General features: G+C 41.3%; 1 protein-coding gene across 2 annotated transcripts; it reads left to right on the forward strand.

Annotated features, from left to right (window-relative positions):
• The first annotated feature begins 1,518 nt into the window (after positions 1-1,518).
• Positions 1,519-15,298, forward strand: PPP1R11 (protein phosphatase 1 regulatory inhibitor subunit 11). Of its 2 annotated transcripts, none has more exons than XM_015889562.3 (3): positions 1,519-1,825; positions 6,118-6,226; positions 8,009-15,298. In XM_015889562.3, exons 1-3 carry the CDS (start codon positions 1,772-1,774, stop codon positions 8,227-8,229), a joined length of 384 nt encoding a protein of 127 aa, XP_015745048.1. In that variant the 5' UTR covers positions 1,519-1,771; the 3' UTR covers positions 8,230-15,298. The 2 variants fall into 2 exon arrangements, with proteins under 2 accessions (XP_015745048.1, XP_015745047.1); XM_015889561.3 differs by having other exon boundaries at positions 1,521-1,837.
• The last annotated feature ends 135 nt before the right edge of the window (positions 15,299-15,433 follow it).

The following is a 15,433-nucleotide window of genomic DNA, read 5'->3' on the forward strand; positions in this document are numbered from 1 at the left end:
CAGGATTTGAACTCAGAGGCCATGCACTTGGCAACTATACAGTGCATTTAGCTTTAAAGTTATCTTAGCCTGGCTGCTAGTAGACTACAGGAAAGGTAATCTTATAGAAGCTATGCAAGTATGCCTTCCTTTTCTCTATATGCCCTCATACTAGAGAGTTTTCTGAATTTTGGCCTGTAGGTTCAAATCCCATTCAACAGTTGAACATAGAACATCTGGCATGAGGATGCCTACACCTGAAGAATCCCAATAGTGAAACCTGTTGCATAGTGCCTCCTACTGGTCAATAGCTAGCATAACATCCAGGCATCATGAAGATTTGAAATGTGTGAAGAGGTTTGCAAAAGCCAATTCCTATTGGGTACCATAATGCTGTTTGATATGCAGCCTTCACCTCTTGAATCATTGTGGGTTCTTAGTACTTCAGACTACAGTACTCTCCGCCATCATTCTGTCCCCTTGAGTTTTCCAAAATTTGATTTCTTCATCATGTTCAGTATGACACAGAATATTGGGAATTGGCTTGTATATTGAAAAGTATTTGGGGTGAGTATTTTATTCCAATTCCTCTCCAAGCTGTAGGCTTGTATCACACAATATTCCTGGTGCTGTGTGCAGAGACTGTCCGTAGAAAATGGTGTTCAGATGCAGACTAGCAGTGGAAACCCTTAGTTTTACCTTCAAACCTATATAAGAGCAATGAAATAGCTATCACTGGTGGAAACTGAACCAGTTGGAAATTCACTCTGATGCAACGGGGATCTGATCAGAGGCTTGCACTCTAGCCCTGATCATGTTACCTAGTCAAGTAATGGCATGTCTGCAAGCAAACCACCAAGCTCAGAGAGCACCAAGGACTCCACAGCTAGCATCTCAGTCCTACACATCCTTACAGAGAACAGCCCTTCAGAAGCCAGTGCTTAAGAAGGGGGCAGCTTTTAAGTTTATGTCTGCATAAACTGACAGTGATATTAACTGGTCTTGCATCTTCTACTCCGATTTACAACAATTATGTCAGGCTAACGTGATCATTTGTCATTCTTTGATACTTTTACTTAAGCCAGACAGCCTTAAATAGTCCGTTTCGCTGCGAAAAGTCTTCTGTAACATTTTAAGGCTTTAATAAACATTATGACATAAGACTGAGTAGATCAGCATTTCTAAGAATGCAACAGGCTTTTAAAGGGCTACAGGATTCCTTGTCATCAACAGCAACTTCCAGACAATGCTCCCTAATGGACCTCGGCTGTTTCCGTGGTCTTTCTCCAGGCAAAGCTTCGGGGCTGCAAATAAACAAAAGTCCGTCTCTTCATCGCCTCCAGAACTAGGTCTGTTCCATGCCGATGGTCATCCGCAGAACCACCTCGAAGCGAGCCCCACCGCCCCAAGAGCACAGGAAAGCCAGGCTTGCTTGGTGTAATGAAGCCTCGCATCCCTGACGCGCTCACGCGGCTCCCTTTCCTTTCGCGCACACCGGAAGTGAGTCTGGAATCTCCACGGGGACCTGTTAAGGCGGCCCACTTGCACCGGAAGTAGGAAATGAGGTCGGAAAGCGACGGCGGCCAGGAGCGGCGGTGGCCTCTCCTCGCCTCCTGCTGCTGCGAGGAAGAGGCGCCGACTGCACCGTGAGGGTGGGTGCCGCGGCTGAACAGGCGCCGGGAGCTGACCGGAGGCTGGGGAGGGCCCGGGCGAGCTCTGGGTCGGGGCTCCGCGGATACTCTTCCCTCCTGCAAGCAGCTCCACCGCGGGCGGGGTCCCGCATCGCTCCAGGATGGCCGAGTCGACCTCTGGCGTGGGAGCGACCACAACCGTCACCGAGACGGAGGTGACTGAGCCGGTGAGGAGAGGCGCGGGCGGGGGGAGGGCTGGGGGTGCAGCCGGCGGCATGGCAACGATGATGACGGTGGAGAGGAAGGAGCCCCGCCCGCGGAGCCGCGGCGCCTGCGGTTGTCGTGGCAACCACGGAGCGGGGACTTCGGTGGTCGCGAGAAGGGCCGCGCGGCTGCGGCGAGCTGGCTTGTGATGGAAGGAAAGGCTTGTGATAACTTGATGGCCGATGGCTTTAAGTAGCGGAGCACAGGTCTTTTGTCAGGTACTGGCTCGCTAAGCTGAGGGTCTCCTCTCCGAGACCGAAGAACATCTGGATGCCAGATGTCTTTGAGGGTGGGAGGAAGCCAAGGCTGCCGTAATTCCTGGAAACCTCTCGCTGAGGTGGGAATCAGGGCCTGATCAATCGGTCTATGCGAATTGAGCCCTGCCCGGTTTGAATCTTTTAATTCGATTCGCATTATTGAGTAGATTTGGAAATCAAGACTTCTTTCTCAGAATAAAGTCACCTGAATTAGGTAGACAAGTTTGAATACTTCAGAAGCTAAGAATGCATATGCGCCAAAGGCGTCCAAAATAAATCAGATTGATTTGAAGTTCTCCGATTCAGTATGACAGTTTGATCAGGTTGTTGCTTGAATTTAGAAACATAATTCAGAGATTCAGTTGAATTCCTTATGAACCGAATCTCCAAGCGTATGTGTGCAGGCATACTGATCAGGAGCTAGACCTTTGGTATGATCGATTAGTGTTGCTGATGCGATCTAAATCAATTTTTTTAGGGATGCAGTATTTTATTATTTTTTTTACACTTATCCGCTGTCTTCAAAGAGTCCTCATTACTCATTTGATCTTTACTGCTACCCTGAATATTTCAAGAGGCTGAGAGAAATTGGCTCATGATCACCTAAAGATCTTTTTGGATTAGTACAGATTTTAACTTGGTGTGGCCATTCCTTGTCTGTACTCTGATGATTACACTAGATGAATCACACTAGCTTTCTAGTGATGGTAATACTTACTCATTTGTAGGAGCCAAATGAACATTTTGGTAACTATAGCACACTTGTAAAATACAGTATATGATATTTAATAGAATAAGGTTGTTATTGCACTTCAAATTATTATTGTACCTAAGCCCACCTCTCATAAGCCATTGTTGGAATAAAATGGCCTTCCCCAACACAGTGCCCCTCAGATGTGTTGGACAACAACTCATGGTAATCCCCCAAAGCTTTGTCAATTATGGTAGGTGAGGAAGATATTAATTGCAAGTCCAACATTTCAAGATGGTATGAGGTTAAGAAAATGTGGAATAAAGAATGGAATGCTCTGGCATGCATCTCAGAGTGGGGAATTGTCCCAAAAATGATTCCATGAACTATAGAAAGACTGCACCATTAAGGATTTTTTCATGGTAGATCATATAGAAAAGAATTCAGTAGTCAGGCTGCTTGTCTGCTACCATTGTCATTGCTTGTAATGATTACTCAGTGGAGTTATTTTTTTGTTTTGCAGGGTTATCATACCTGCTGCTCTAATATATTATGCACACATTATGTTTAAAAATAAGTGTATGCAACAAAATTAATAAACAGTTTAGCAAAGCCAGCTGCAAGTAGATAGGTGAATGTTCTTCATGGTATGAATTTTAGTCACCAGGCTTGAATACAAAATATACAAAATTCCTACATGAGAGCCACCTGGCTAAAATAATTTAAAAAAAACAACTAACATTCAAGGGGAAGCTGTGTCCAGCTAAAGCAGGGTGGGTGATCTTGAGGTACCCAAAAATCACCATTAACATTTTTTTAGAGAGGGGGCTAGAGCCACAATGGGTGTGGCAGTGATGCAGAGTGGATGCAGCTGTATCATTCACATGGATAATACTGGAATTTTCCTAATTTTAATTAGGTGGAAACTGCAATGTCAATTTTAGAGTGTATGCTACAGTTTTAATGGATTTTTAGCCTCAAAATCATGCTACACACTCATACTGTATTGTATCATAAAACATTCTAGTCATCCTCTCTGTTGTTTTTTGCTGTTTTAAGCTTTATCTCTTTTATGAAAATATTCTTAAGGACGAATGAAATACATTCTTAAGGATGAATGAACATTATACATATGTGTATATACATTCCTTTTCCTAGTCCAGTCATTGAATTATGGACTCTATTGTTGCAACGGTAGGTCCAACAATGATTTCTTGTTGAAGTTCACCCACAATTTTGTCAGGGTTATTTGAAAAGAATGTCCATTTTAGCCTAACAGCATCACTTCTGACTATCAAAAAATGTCCATAGATGTATAGTAATATGTTGAGCAGAGTGCAACAATACTCCTGTTGTGCAGAGTGCAGCAATATTTCCAGGAAAGTGTGCCCAGAAAAAAAAAACACATCAGCATGAGAAATTTTAAAATGCAATGTCCATTTCTTCTTTCCCAAAGAAATCCAGTCAGAAAATATATACTAACTGGTTGTTTATTGATAAAAATGCAAAACTCCATAAAATACAAGTTACATACAAAATATAGGAAAAAACACATCTTCTCATGTATTTTAGCATCCAAGACTTATCAACAACACAAGCTTAACAAAGTGTCTAGCCAAAAACTCTCAGAGAAGAGATACACTACTTGGTAATTAGTTACAACTACATAACCCATAAAACTACCTACATGGTGGCTGACACTGTACTGAGAGGCTGGGCATATAATCCTCCCATTATATTGCCACTCCTTGAATAACTACATACACATACCAATAGGTGGCAGTAAATAGCAGTATACGTGCATAACACACAATTACAAAATGTTCACATGATCCACGTAGACATAATATTGTTGTAAAGATAACGAGATGAATTTCTTCCCATGAGAAACTCCTAACATAATAAACCAATCTGCTGGCTTTTGGTTTCTGTTCTAGTGCTAATGTGTGGTTCTGTCTCCAGCTGAAATTGAGCCGGATACTATAATTTCTCCATTTGCCTATAAAATAAGTGGTAACATTTAATGACTTTTTTGGCAATTTAAATAGTTTCCAAATTAAGTTTTTAAAACAACATGAGAGGTGTTCTTTCCCTTCCTTTTTAAAGAAACAAGCTAAAGAAGCCGAATTTAGCCTCACTGAAAGTGTCATTCATAAGCTGCATTCATAAAACAAAATGCCCCATGGGATTATATTATGTCACAACATTAGCAGGATTCCTTAGGACATTTGATTTGGAGTGGGAGAAATCCTGTAACCATTTTTTTTTTTTTAGAATAATACTGGAAACACTTCTTGATTATGATGTAGTGTTACTCCCATGAGGCTGAGTTGCAGAAACAAAACTTATTTTTCTTTTTCTTTTTTTAAGAAGAGAAAATCTTAGCTACCTTGTTTTTAAAGTTTTTTTTTTATTTCCTTCTTCAAAAGACTAAAGAGGGGTAGTTTTTCCAAATCTCTCTCATACTTAAGGAAATCATCTGTTGAGTTTTAATAGTATTTTTTCTTACTTTTTGTAAAATCCCTAAAAAGTGTCAGCAAAGACATAATATAAAAGCCCATAACTTAGCATATACAAAATTTACCCTATGAAGCTCAAATGATAGCAGGGCAGTATTTTCAAAATCATGGATGATTTGATAGACTACTGGTGAATAAGGTAAAAGTATCATATATCAAGTATTATCTATGTAATTTCAATTTTCTCTATATTAAAATAGCTCTGGTTAGGAAGAAGCATTATGCTAAATGCCTTGATGTGATTGTTAGTGGATATAATACAAAATATATTAATGTACCACACTGTGTTGAAACAGTGCTGCCCATTTAAATGTTCTCCTATTAGTACTCTTCACACTGGTGTAAATAAAAGAAGTTTGACCCATAAAACCTAAGAGCTCTTATGTAGAATTCAATTAAGTCTTGGGTTCTCTATCAATGTCTATGGACAGCTCATATTTCTGCCAAGAACCCATTAAAATATAGAATCTGGTAATTGTCTCAACATATAATGAGAGGCTTCTTTCTCTTGTCTCTGTGAGTGAGAATGGCATAAGATATTGTGGTATGGGTGGGGCTTGATCAGAAAAATGGCAGCAATCAAACTTTGAACTTGCCCTCAGAATTCTCTGGAGTTGTATTTATTGGCAAAAATAAAGAGGTTTTTATTCAGGTACAGGTATGTAGGAAGTATTCCCCAGGAACAGCAGAATTGAAAATCAAGCAGTTGTATATTGAATGAGATATTCCTTGATTATTTATAAATCAAGCCCTCTTCCCTTCTGTTCTCTTCCTAGGAAAATCGTAGTCTCACTATCAAATTAAGGAAACGAAAACCATCTAAGAAGGTAGAATGGTCAAGTGACACAGTGGACAATGAACACTTGGGACGGAGATCTTCCAAATGTGAGCAATGCCCTTCTCTACCATTGTTATTTAAGATTCTTCCCCTTTGTTTGTATCTCTCCCAATGTGAGTGTATCATCCAGGGTGGATTGATTGTATAAGTGATCAAACCTGCTAGCTGAGTCTCCAGCATACTATCTATAAACTGCATGCCACCAAAGTTTGCTTGATTCCTTAGGTACTAGTGACTGACTTGTTTAGCAACCATTCACAGTTACAACAGTGATTTAAAAGTAACTTTACGACCAATCCTCACATTTACAACCTTCTCAGGTCTTTAAAGCAAAGGAAAGCTGAAGTAAGATGATAAGCATTGTCATGATTTAACTTAGCAACTGCGTCACTTAACAACCAAGTTACCGGTCCCAGTTGTGGTTGCTAAATGAGGACTACCTGTATGTGCTTCTGTATGCAAATGCACAATAGCCTCTGGAAACTAGATAGCCAGAACTGGGTAACTACAGCAGAAGAGAAACTGGAAACATTCCTAACCACTTAACCAATCTGATATAGTTTGTAGACTAATTAACTGAGGCTAACTGTTTATTATTTTTACATTTTTTAATCCCTTAATTTCTCCAGAGATGTGTACATGTAGATTTTTGACTTCAGGGTTACTCTCAAGTATTCTTAAAGGCCATTTGAATCTTCGAAGATAGACTGCTCATCTTCAAATATATCAGAACATAAGCGTAGGTAATGAGATCAGATTCCAGAGTGTTCTGACAAACTAGCGGATATAGGGGAATAATTCCTGGAAAAATATGTGGAGTCCTGTATGATCACGTATGCTGGCCCGCTCCATTGGTCCTTTACAGGGAGCAACTTCCTATAATGGACAAGTCCCATGGTTGTTTCCTGATAATATTTAGAATATAACCTCAAATTTCAATTGGAAATGATAAGTTTTGGAGCCACTGGGTTGCTTATGCCATTTTAGCCTGGAGAGGATACCAATTGCCCCAATTAATCCTAGATACTCAGCAGTACTTACTAGAAGTTGATGAGAAGGCACCTTGAGATGATCACAGGAGGATAGAGATATTACTATAACAATAGCTGAATTGACTGGAGAAATGCTATTTGTCCCATTCCTAATTACTCCCTGTGGTTCCCTGTCCAAGTATATGAGGAGCAAGAAGAATTGACACATAATTCTCCCCATCATGTAGAGTTTTTGCTTCTGCTTGATGGGTTGGGTATTAAGAGGCTAAGAACTTGCTGTATCTCTTCCATCTTGGGATCCACGTGTCAGAAAGGTGAATTACTTGCTCCTGGTTATGCTGATCTGATCCCTATAGATTCATATTGTACAGAGAAAAATGTTCTGAGTTTGAAGAAAGTCTGTATAGTCCTTTCATTTTCCAAAAGTGAGAATTGCTGGTAGATAAAATGGACAGGTAACTATTCCTTCATTTAATCTTCCATTGCTGTCATTGCTATTGAATGATTCTGTTTCTGTGCTTCTCTCTCTAATGTTTTCTTCCTTCCTTCTGTTCTTCCTTCACTGTCTGCCATTTCCCTTCTATTCCTTGTCTTCCTGCACTCAATATTTCCACTTTATATGCTTCGCCTGTTCTGCCTTTTATTAAACACTTTCCCACTTGCCATATCAACACTTACTTTCTTCCTCATTCACAATCTCTTCGCATCTCTTTATTCTCCTTTTGTTTTTTTGTTTTGCTTTTTGCTTTCATGTCCTCAATGTATTACCTCTGACCCCTTTTTACCTTACTTACCTTCCTGCCATTCCTTCCCACTTCTTCCCTCCTCTTAACACAGGCTGCTGCATCTACGAGAAGCCACGGGCCTTTGGTGAGAGCTCAACAGAAAGTGAAGATGAGGATGATGAAGGCTGTGGCAATGCCCATTGTATCCGAGGTCACAAGAAAGGTCTGCAGGGGAAGGCGCAGTCTAAAGCAGGAGATGCTGGTCCAAAGGAGAACAGCTCCCAGAAGTTGGAGCCACCTGACCAAAACCATGCAGGGGCCATGCAGCACTGAACCATACCTGGCCATGGGGCAGAGAAGGCGCTCCTCAACTCTCCCCAAAGAAGGACTGACGCTGCCACAACTGAGGCGAGGGAGGAAGGGAAGGAAAGACCTACACATCCAGCTCTCGGCTGTCTTGTGCTGGTGCTGATGCTGCCTTGACTGTGGGTAAGGGGGAGGGAGGGGTGGGAGGGCACACACACCCAGCTCCACGCCTGTCTTGTGTCAGTGCTGCTATTGTCTCTATCCATCTGTGGCTGGTGAGTCTGTCTGGTGCCACCCATCCTCACCCTGCCCAACGAGGAATGTATTGACAGGACCTTCTTGGGTACTGTGGCTGATTTTTTTTCCTGCTTCTTAATTAAATATTTGTTATCAGTGATGAATATGATGGGGAATGGCTCTGCTTTGGGAAGAGCAGTGATAGAGCTTGAACCAAGACCCTTCTCCTTCCCCTTGTCCTCCTCATTACCTCTGGTTTCTTCCTTTATTCCAGGCCCCTTCCCCTTTTCCAACTCTGTATGAGAAACCTTCCATCTACCCGGTTAACCTTTGTTTGCATTCTTCTCGTGCACTGAACCTCCATTACTTTTGCTATCAGCTCCACTGCCTCCCCCTTGTAGACTCACTCATCCAAGGTCACTACTTCTGACATAAAGCTGCCTTAAAAGTGCAGTCATCAGGTCTCCCCACTATCTTAAGCTCTTAGTTCCTGGAAGAGGGTAGGTGTTGATTCCACCTCATCAGTGATATATGACAATCTTCATTGTCTTCAGATATGTCTTCTTAAAAGGACATTTTCTCCCGTAACTACTTTTTAAAAAATTACGCTATAAAAGTCGGTAAACATTCTTAGTGGTGGGAATGAAAGGAATGGAGAGGGTGCAAAGGATGTGGGATGGTTGGGAACATTGTGAGTCTTACTGATTTGGGGTTGAGAGGAACTTGGAGGACGTAAAAGGATGAGCGTTTTATGTTAAGGTACAGTCTGATGCATGAACCCATAAAAAAAGGAAGTTGGGCCCAGTCTGAAAACCCATGATTGATAAAATCCCCATGATCACCTTGCACAGTGATATAGATAACTCATCCCTGTCTATTCCATTCCTTGGGCAGAAGTTCTTATTGAATAAGACCTTTCCTGAAATCACACGGGACTCAACAGGAGCCTGAGGAATGGGACCATTTCTTCCATTGCATGATCACTTGATTGTTCTGGCTACTTGTGGTTTGATGTTGGAGAAGAGACAATTGTACATTCTCAAAATCTTTCTTTAGCCTCCATGTGCATATTTTAGCATCCTGCTGATTAAAAAATTACATTCAACAAGAAATGTTCACAGTAGCGTAACATTTGGACAGGTAAGCAGACTTAAGCCCAGTTTAGCAAGCCTTACAAGAGCTACGTTTCTCAACAGTCTTGATGACTGAGGAACAACTCTTTTCAGAGTTATTAAAGTTGGAGGCGCATGATCATTCTCAATGGAAGCCTTTAAAATATGAAACCAAGGGACACAGTCTTGCCCTTGGTGACGCCTAGCCCTGTGAGTTGTTGCATCACTTATTGGGCTCTTGCTTAGGGAGAAGTCTGTGCAGAAGGGTTTGGGTTTCAGAGAAGCCTATTGTATTTATTTTGTTTTCTTGCTAAACAAAATTTGGATTACAAAATAACAGAAGAAGGCTGGACCTCCTGGCACTTTGTGATAAGCTTCATACTTAGCCACTATTTTTAGTCAAGTTGTATAGCACAATTTGGTAAAAATTAAGAGTGGTTGATTTAGCTTGTGGACTTCATTATGTGGTCTTTGCCTTTTTTTTTTTTCTACAATACAAAGAGATTTTGAGTTGAAACCCCAGAGTAAGCTGCTGATGCACAGATCTGAGCAGGATATGTAAGCTTGTGGGTCACTGTAGTGCTAGTGGTATTACTGCCCTTTTTCACCAAAGAAGTCATATACGTATTCTGTTTGCTCATATTACGCTGACAAAATGCATGGTGCCTCTGCTAATGGCATATTTCATAACAAACATGTTGCAAAACAGGACATTGGGCAGGAGAGTCCACTGGACTGGCCCAGCAAACACAAGGGATGCTGTATAAAATACTATAAAATATTTTTACAGGAAAGCACGTATTGGGTGAAATGACTGGGAAGTCAGACAGTTTCTTGTTGGCTTTGCTGGAAAATAAATGTTCATATTATTTTTTAAAAGCATTAAAGTTTATAGTATAGATTCATACATTTGAACTAAAGTCTTGGCTTCCTGCAGTAGCCTAAGAAATGTGCTGCTTAATTTAAATGACACCACCATCTCAATGTACTGCACTATAAAATGTCAAATTTTGCATATGGCATATATTAAGTTAGATTTGTGTCATTCTTTGATATACCACTTTAGTTCTAGTTCATTGAATAAAGTCATGCTTGGCAGATGAACAAACTGCCTGCATATTTCTGAGGATGACGGCCTTAACATTAAATAGCATTATAATAGAAATAGCATGCCTAATAGAAAATTGATCTGCATTGATGTTAGGAAACAAGAAACTTAATAAAGGAAATTCTTCAACCCCTCCTACCCCCCCCCCCCAGTTGTAAGCCTTACAAAACCTTCCGTTCCAACACACAATTTCTTGACACGCTGAAAGTTAGGAATTTCCCTACTTTAAAACATTCCTGAACTTGATCTAATTAATCTTACTAAAAACTAAAGTCATGACTCACTAGTTATTTGGGTGATCAATTGTTTTGATGATTTCACTACAGCTGGCCCAGTTGCTGGGAAATGCTGGGAGTTGTAGTCCTAACCCTTGGAAGGCACCCTGTATAGGAAAGCTATGCCAGAATGTCAAGCCCTTGCATCCTGAGGTGCTGAGCATATGCCAAAGTTATGATCTGAATACATAAGTTGTATGGATTTTGCTAGTTGACACATCAGATTTGTCCTGGTTTGGAATGTTTGGAACTGTGGGAAGGCTGCCTTGGGCTTCATGGAGAAGCAGAATATAAATATACTGAAGAATAAACTATCAGTTCCATGAATAAGATACAGTACAAAGTTCTTAAATAGATGTCTCTTAAAGTACAGGAAAATAATGTATAGAGGATCTGCTTTATCTTGAGCTGATAACTAAGGTTTTAAACCTTTTTCTAAGTTAAGGGTGGGGAATCTGGTTCTCAGCAATACCTGGTCTAATAATATATGAAGGATTACAAGTTCCTCTTTGTCTGGGAAGTCACCAGCAGTCCAGTGGAAGTCTTTTGTCTTACCCTGTTCTAGCAGTATTGGAAATCTTCCTATTTTAATTGTATGTGCATTTCAGCCAGAAAAAGGTGAATTTACTTTCCCTATCCCACAAGGCATTAAGAAAAATATGTAGTTCATTTGTAGGCCACACATTTTATGTGTACAAAACCCTAAAAGCAAACACTTCCAGCAGCAATTGTGAAAGATATACCTCCATTACTTTTATCAACCAAGAGGGGGAGTTCTCTGCTGTTCTTCTGTCTCTGCATCTTCTGGTGAAGGCAGATGATGGGAGCTATCTCTTCACACAGCTCAAGTGATTTAAAGCCTGTGAAGGTCACCAAGCAAGCATAGCTCTAAATGAGAATTTTACAAACACATGGGCAGTAAAGCTATCAATTGCTGGAATCACAGTGTGTAAAACAACAGTTTGTTGAGTAAGGCACAGTATCTTGGCTTCTTCAGCACCCTAAGCCAAAACCAGAAGTCACAGTATGGCTTAACACCTTGTGTGGGCTTCTCCTGAGACTATTAGTTAAGATAGTTATATGCCACCTCCGGAGTCAGAAGGAGAACCATCCTGAATATTAATTCTTGGAGACCACATGTCCTGCTTGAGATCTTCTTAAAAACATGTATTTGGTAAGAAAGAAAGTTGGGCTGGATAATTTTTGTCTAACCCAGTAGGGCTGTTTTTTTTCATCCATCCATCCATCCATCCATCCATCCATCCATCCATCCATCCATCATGTAGCAGGTATTTCAATCCTTGTAGCTCATTCGGGGGGCAACCTTCCTCCTGTTTACTTCCTTGGTCTCAGAGGCGGTGCTGCTTATAAACAATTCTGTGTGCCTGTTAGACTTTAAGAATCTATTTTGCATCATTTATTCTACAATGACTGATTTGCCTAACTGGGATTAGTCATGTAGGAAAGCAAAAGCTATGTAGTCATACATGGCTCGGTTTTGTACAAAATACAGATTTGGCAGTGATCCGACATATGCTGCCACAAAACAATTCAGTCTCAACCGTGGCAGGTTGTGCTTCTCTCTTCCTTTGCTTTTCTGGTGTTTCTTTTCTTCACAGGCAAGTATTCTCATAGCAGCAGATGGATATCAGCTGTTCTTTACATATGGCATCCCAGAATGGCAGGACAAGGGCATTTAACTCAAAATGCTATAGAGCAGGGTTCCTCAACCTCAGCAACTTTAACATGGGTGGACTTCAACTCCCAGAATTCCCCAGCCAGCAATTCCCCATGGCTGGCTGGGGAATTCTGGGAGTTGAAGTCCACCCATGTTAAAGTTGCTGAGGTTGAGGAACCCTGCTATAAAGAACCTATATCCCTATGCTACCCAAGCTGTCTTCTGCCAAATAATAGGTTGCTCTCCATCAGGTGGAGCTAGCCAGAAACAAACCCTGAAGGCAAGGGGCCACATGTGAGTAACTATACTCAAGAATGACCAAGCCTTGGCTGCCCTTTCTTTTCTCACATTAGCAATTCACATCGGTGATACTCAAGCCTAAACCTACATTCTAAGGGCTAACCCCCCACTGAATAAAATAAAAATGCAAACTTTGGGGCATACATGAAAAAGCACTGGCTGCATATGAGGCCTGGGCAGCCATTTTGGTAGAGACCAGCCACAGCGAAAAGGCTCTGAGTTCAGTGAGAAAATGACAGGATTGCAGACTCTCCCTATGTTTCTCTGGTTTCTGCTTATGCATCTTTGAAACTAGATGCTGGGTTGCCCCTTATTTAAATAGAACATGTTCCTATGACTTTAAGACAGCTGATCCCTCCCAATGCAGTATCTCACAAATCTGCTCAAGTTAAAATGATAAAAGACATGTCTCCTGCATTTGTTAAAACTCTAGGTGAATGAAAGTGAATGAATGAAAGTATAGTACAAAAGAATTTGGGGGAGGGGGGGGGATCATTTAAAATTCCCTACTTTGAATATGTACTTTCTGAACAGGTGCAGACACAGAACACTAGTATGTCTGTTATTTATGGCTGCCAGATATAGGAACAAAGATATTAAAAAGAAATAATTAAAAACTGGGAGGAACACTTCCTGTTAGACTTCAAAAGAAGAGAATATGTTTAGCTCAGGGTTGAACTGTGGAGTCCTTGGGGTTCTCTGAGCTTGGTTGTTTTCTTGCAAACGTTTCGTTACCTGGCTAGGTAACACCTTCAGTGCTTCAGACTTCAAAAAGTTTAGCGGCCAGCCCTCTTCCATCTCCTTTATCCCTTCCATGTCCTTCATAAGGTGCTCTGCACTAGGTGGATTCCTTTTATCTTCCCATCCTTTCTTAACAAAACAGTACTTTTGACAGCTACAAAAACTACCCCTAAGGCTTTACCTGTCTAGGTAATACAAGGATAGTCCACTTTCACCTATGGGCTTTCTAGAATAGCCTACTCATATCTGGGCTGTAGAACTCCAACCTTTCTGTATCTCTTTGCTACCATCTGGCGATCATCCAGATTCCTGCCTCCCAGATAGCTAATCATATTGTAGGAACAGAGCTGCTGTTTAAAATGACAAGAGTCCCCCGAAATGGGGGGGGGGGGGGGAGAAGGTAGCTGTAGTTTTAAGAGAAATCTTCCCTGTTCTGCACGAGCAATGCCTTTGTAATCTCCGAGCAGCCTCCATGCCAACGTCGGATGAGAAGTGGCTGCTGCTAATCGGATTGTCATCCACCTTAAAATATATCATTCCCCAACATGCTGAGGCAGAGAGATCATGCTCATGTAGGAACAATTAGATAGGTATCTGAACAGGTCCCAACGTCTGGGATGGATCTAAAGCTAGGCTTTGCAAGAACATTTGGAAGGTTGCTAGGCCTTGCCTGAAGGGGCTTTTAGCAATGCACCATAATTGGAGGGGGGGAGGCGGATTTGCTATAGGAGGTGTTTTACTTGTTTTCCTGCACTTGAAAGTGATTTAAGGTCAAGGTTCCCTGAAGCTGAGCTCATCTGCTGTTGATTATATTGGCACATCCAGGTAGTTTTCTTGGCATCAGCTCGGACGGAAGGGCTTCCAGCTCTGTAGGACTATCACCAGCTTTGTTTCTTTCTTCATTTCTGTAGCCTGTTAAAAATGTTTTATCAGCTTTCTAGAAGGACTCCTGTGGGTTTAGCTACGGCATCAGGTTGGGCACCTGTAGCTTTCATAAAGGAATTCTGAAAAGTTTTGGTACCCACTGCTGGAAATGAAAAAAGCAGTGTCTGCAGGATCAGAGAAAGCCCTGTTCTCCTTTGCAGCCCCACCTTTTGTAGTCTGGACCCGATCCTCATTTTTACTATTGTGCTGCTATTAGAAAAGCAGGAGAACTACAGGGTAGGAATAAATGTTCCTAGTCAGTTTTTTGGATTTCTGACCCTCCTGTATTGTTGTGGAGATTGATTTATGGCCCACATTTCTACCTTGCTGCAGTCTAGAGCAGGGTTTCTCAACCTTGGCAACTTTAAGATGTGTGGACTTCAACTCCCAGAATTCCCCAACCTGTTCTAGAGCCTCTTGGCAACTTACATCAAGTACTGTATGTCCTGCACAGTTGATATCTGGGGGGAAGAGGCAAATCACTTAAATGCTGTACCAGGACTGACTCCGAAGCTTACACTTCCCATAGTTACTTATTGAAAATTCGAAACCAACACCTTCTCCGCAAAGATGCCCCAGTTGCCTTAGCAGGCAAGCTTTTAACTTGTTCTTGATTTTACATTCAGTCCGTTTCCACGAAGGACCCAAATGCATTTATGGACAAGCACAAATTAACAATCACTGTATTATAGATAAAATAAAAACAATCCAGTGTTAACTACGTGACAGTTGTGCAGTCTCTTCCTTGTTCATGCATGCCAGTACCATTCAGTAGGGGAACGAGAAAACATGTTAATTTGTTTTAAAATTAAAAAGGCAAACAAGGGTAGGAAACTTTAGATTTTCCCCTTTAACA

Source organism: Python bivittatus, unplaced genomic scaffold (genome assembly GCF_059951505.1).
Source record: "Python bivittatus isolate LINGU-HERP-01145 unplaced genomic scaffold, Pbiv_v1 ctg000080_np1212, whole genome shotgun sequence".
NCBI lineage: Eukaryota > Metazoa > Chordata > Lepidosauria > Squamata > Pythonidae > Python > Python bivittatus.

Excerpts from the sequence above, each read along its gene's own strand:
- PPP1R11 (XM_015889561.3), top strand. The coding sequence starts at position 1,772 with ATGGCCGAGTCGACCTCTGGCGTGGGAGCGACCACAACCGTCACCGAG. Across the intron at positions 1,838-6,117 it reads AGACGGAGGTGACTGAGCCG|GAAAATCGTAGTCTCACTAT; the intron begins GTGAGGAGAGGC and ends TTCTCTTCCTAG. Across the intron at positions 6,227-8,008 it reads GGGACGGAGATCTTCCAAAT|GCTGCTGCATCTACGAGAAG; the intron begins GTGAGCAATGCC and ends CTCTTAACACAG.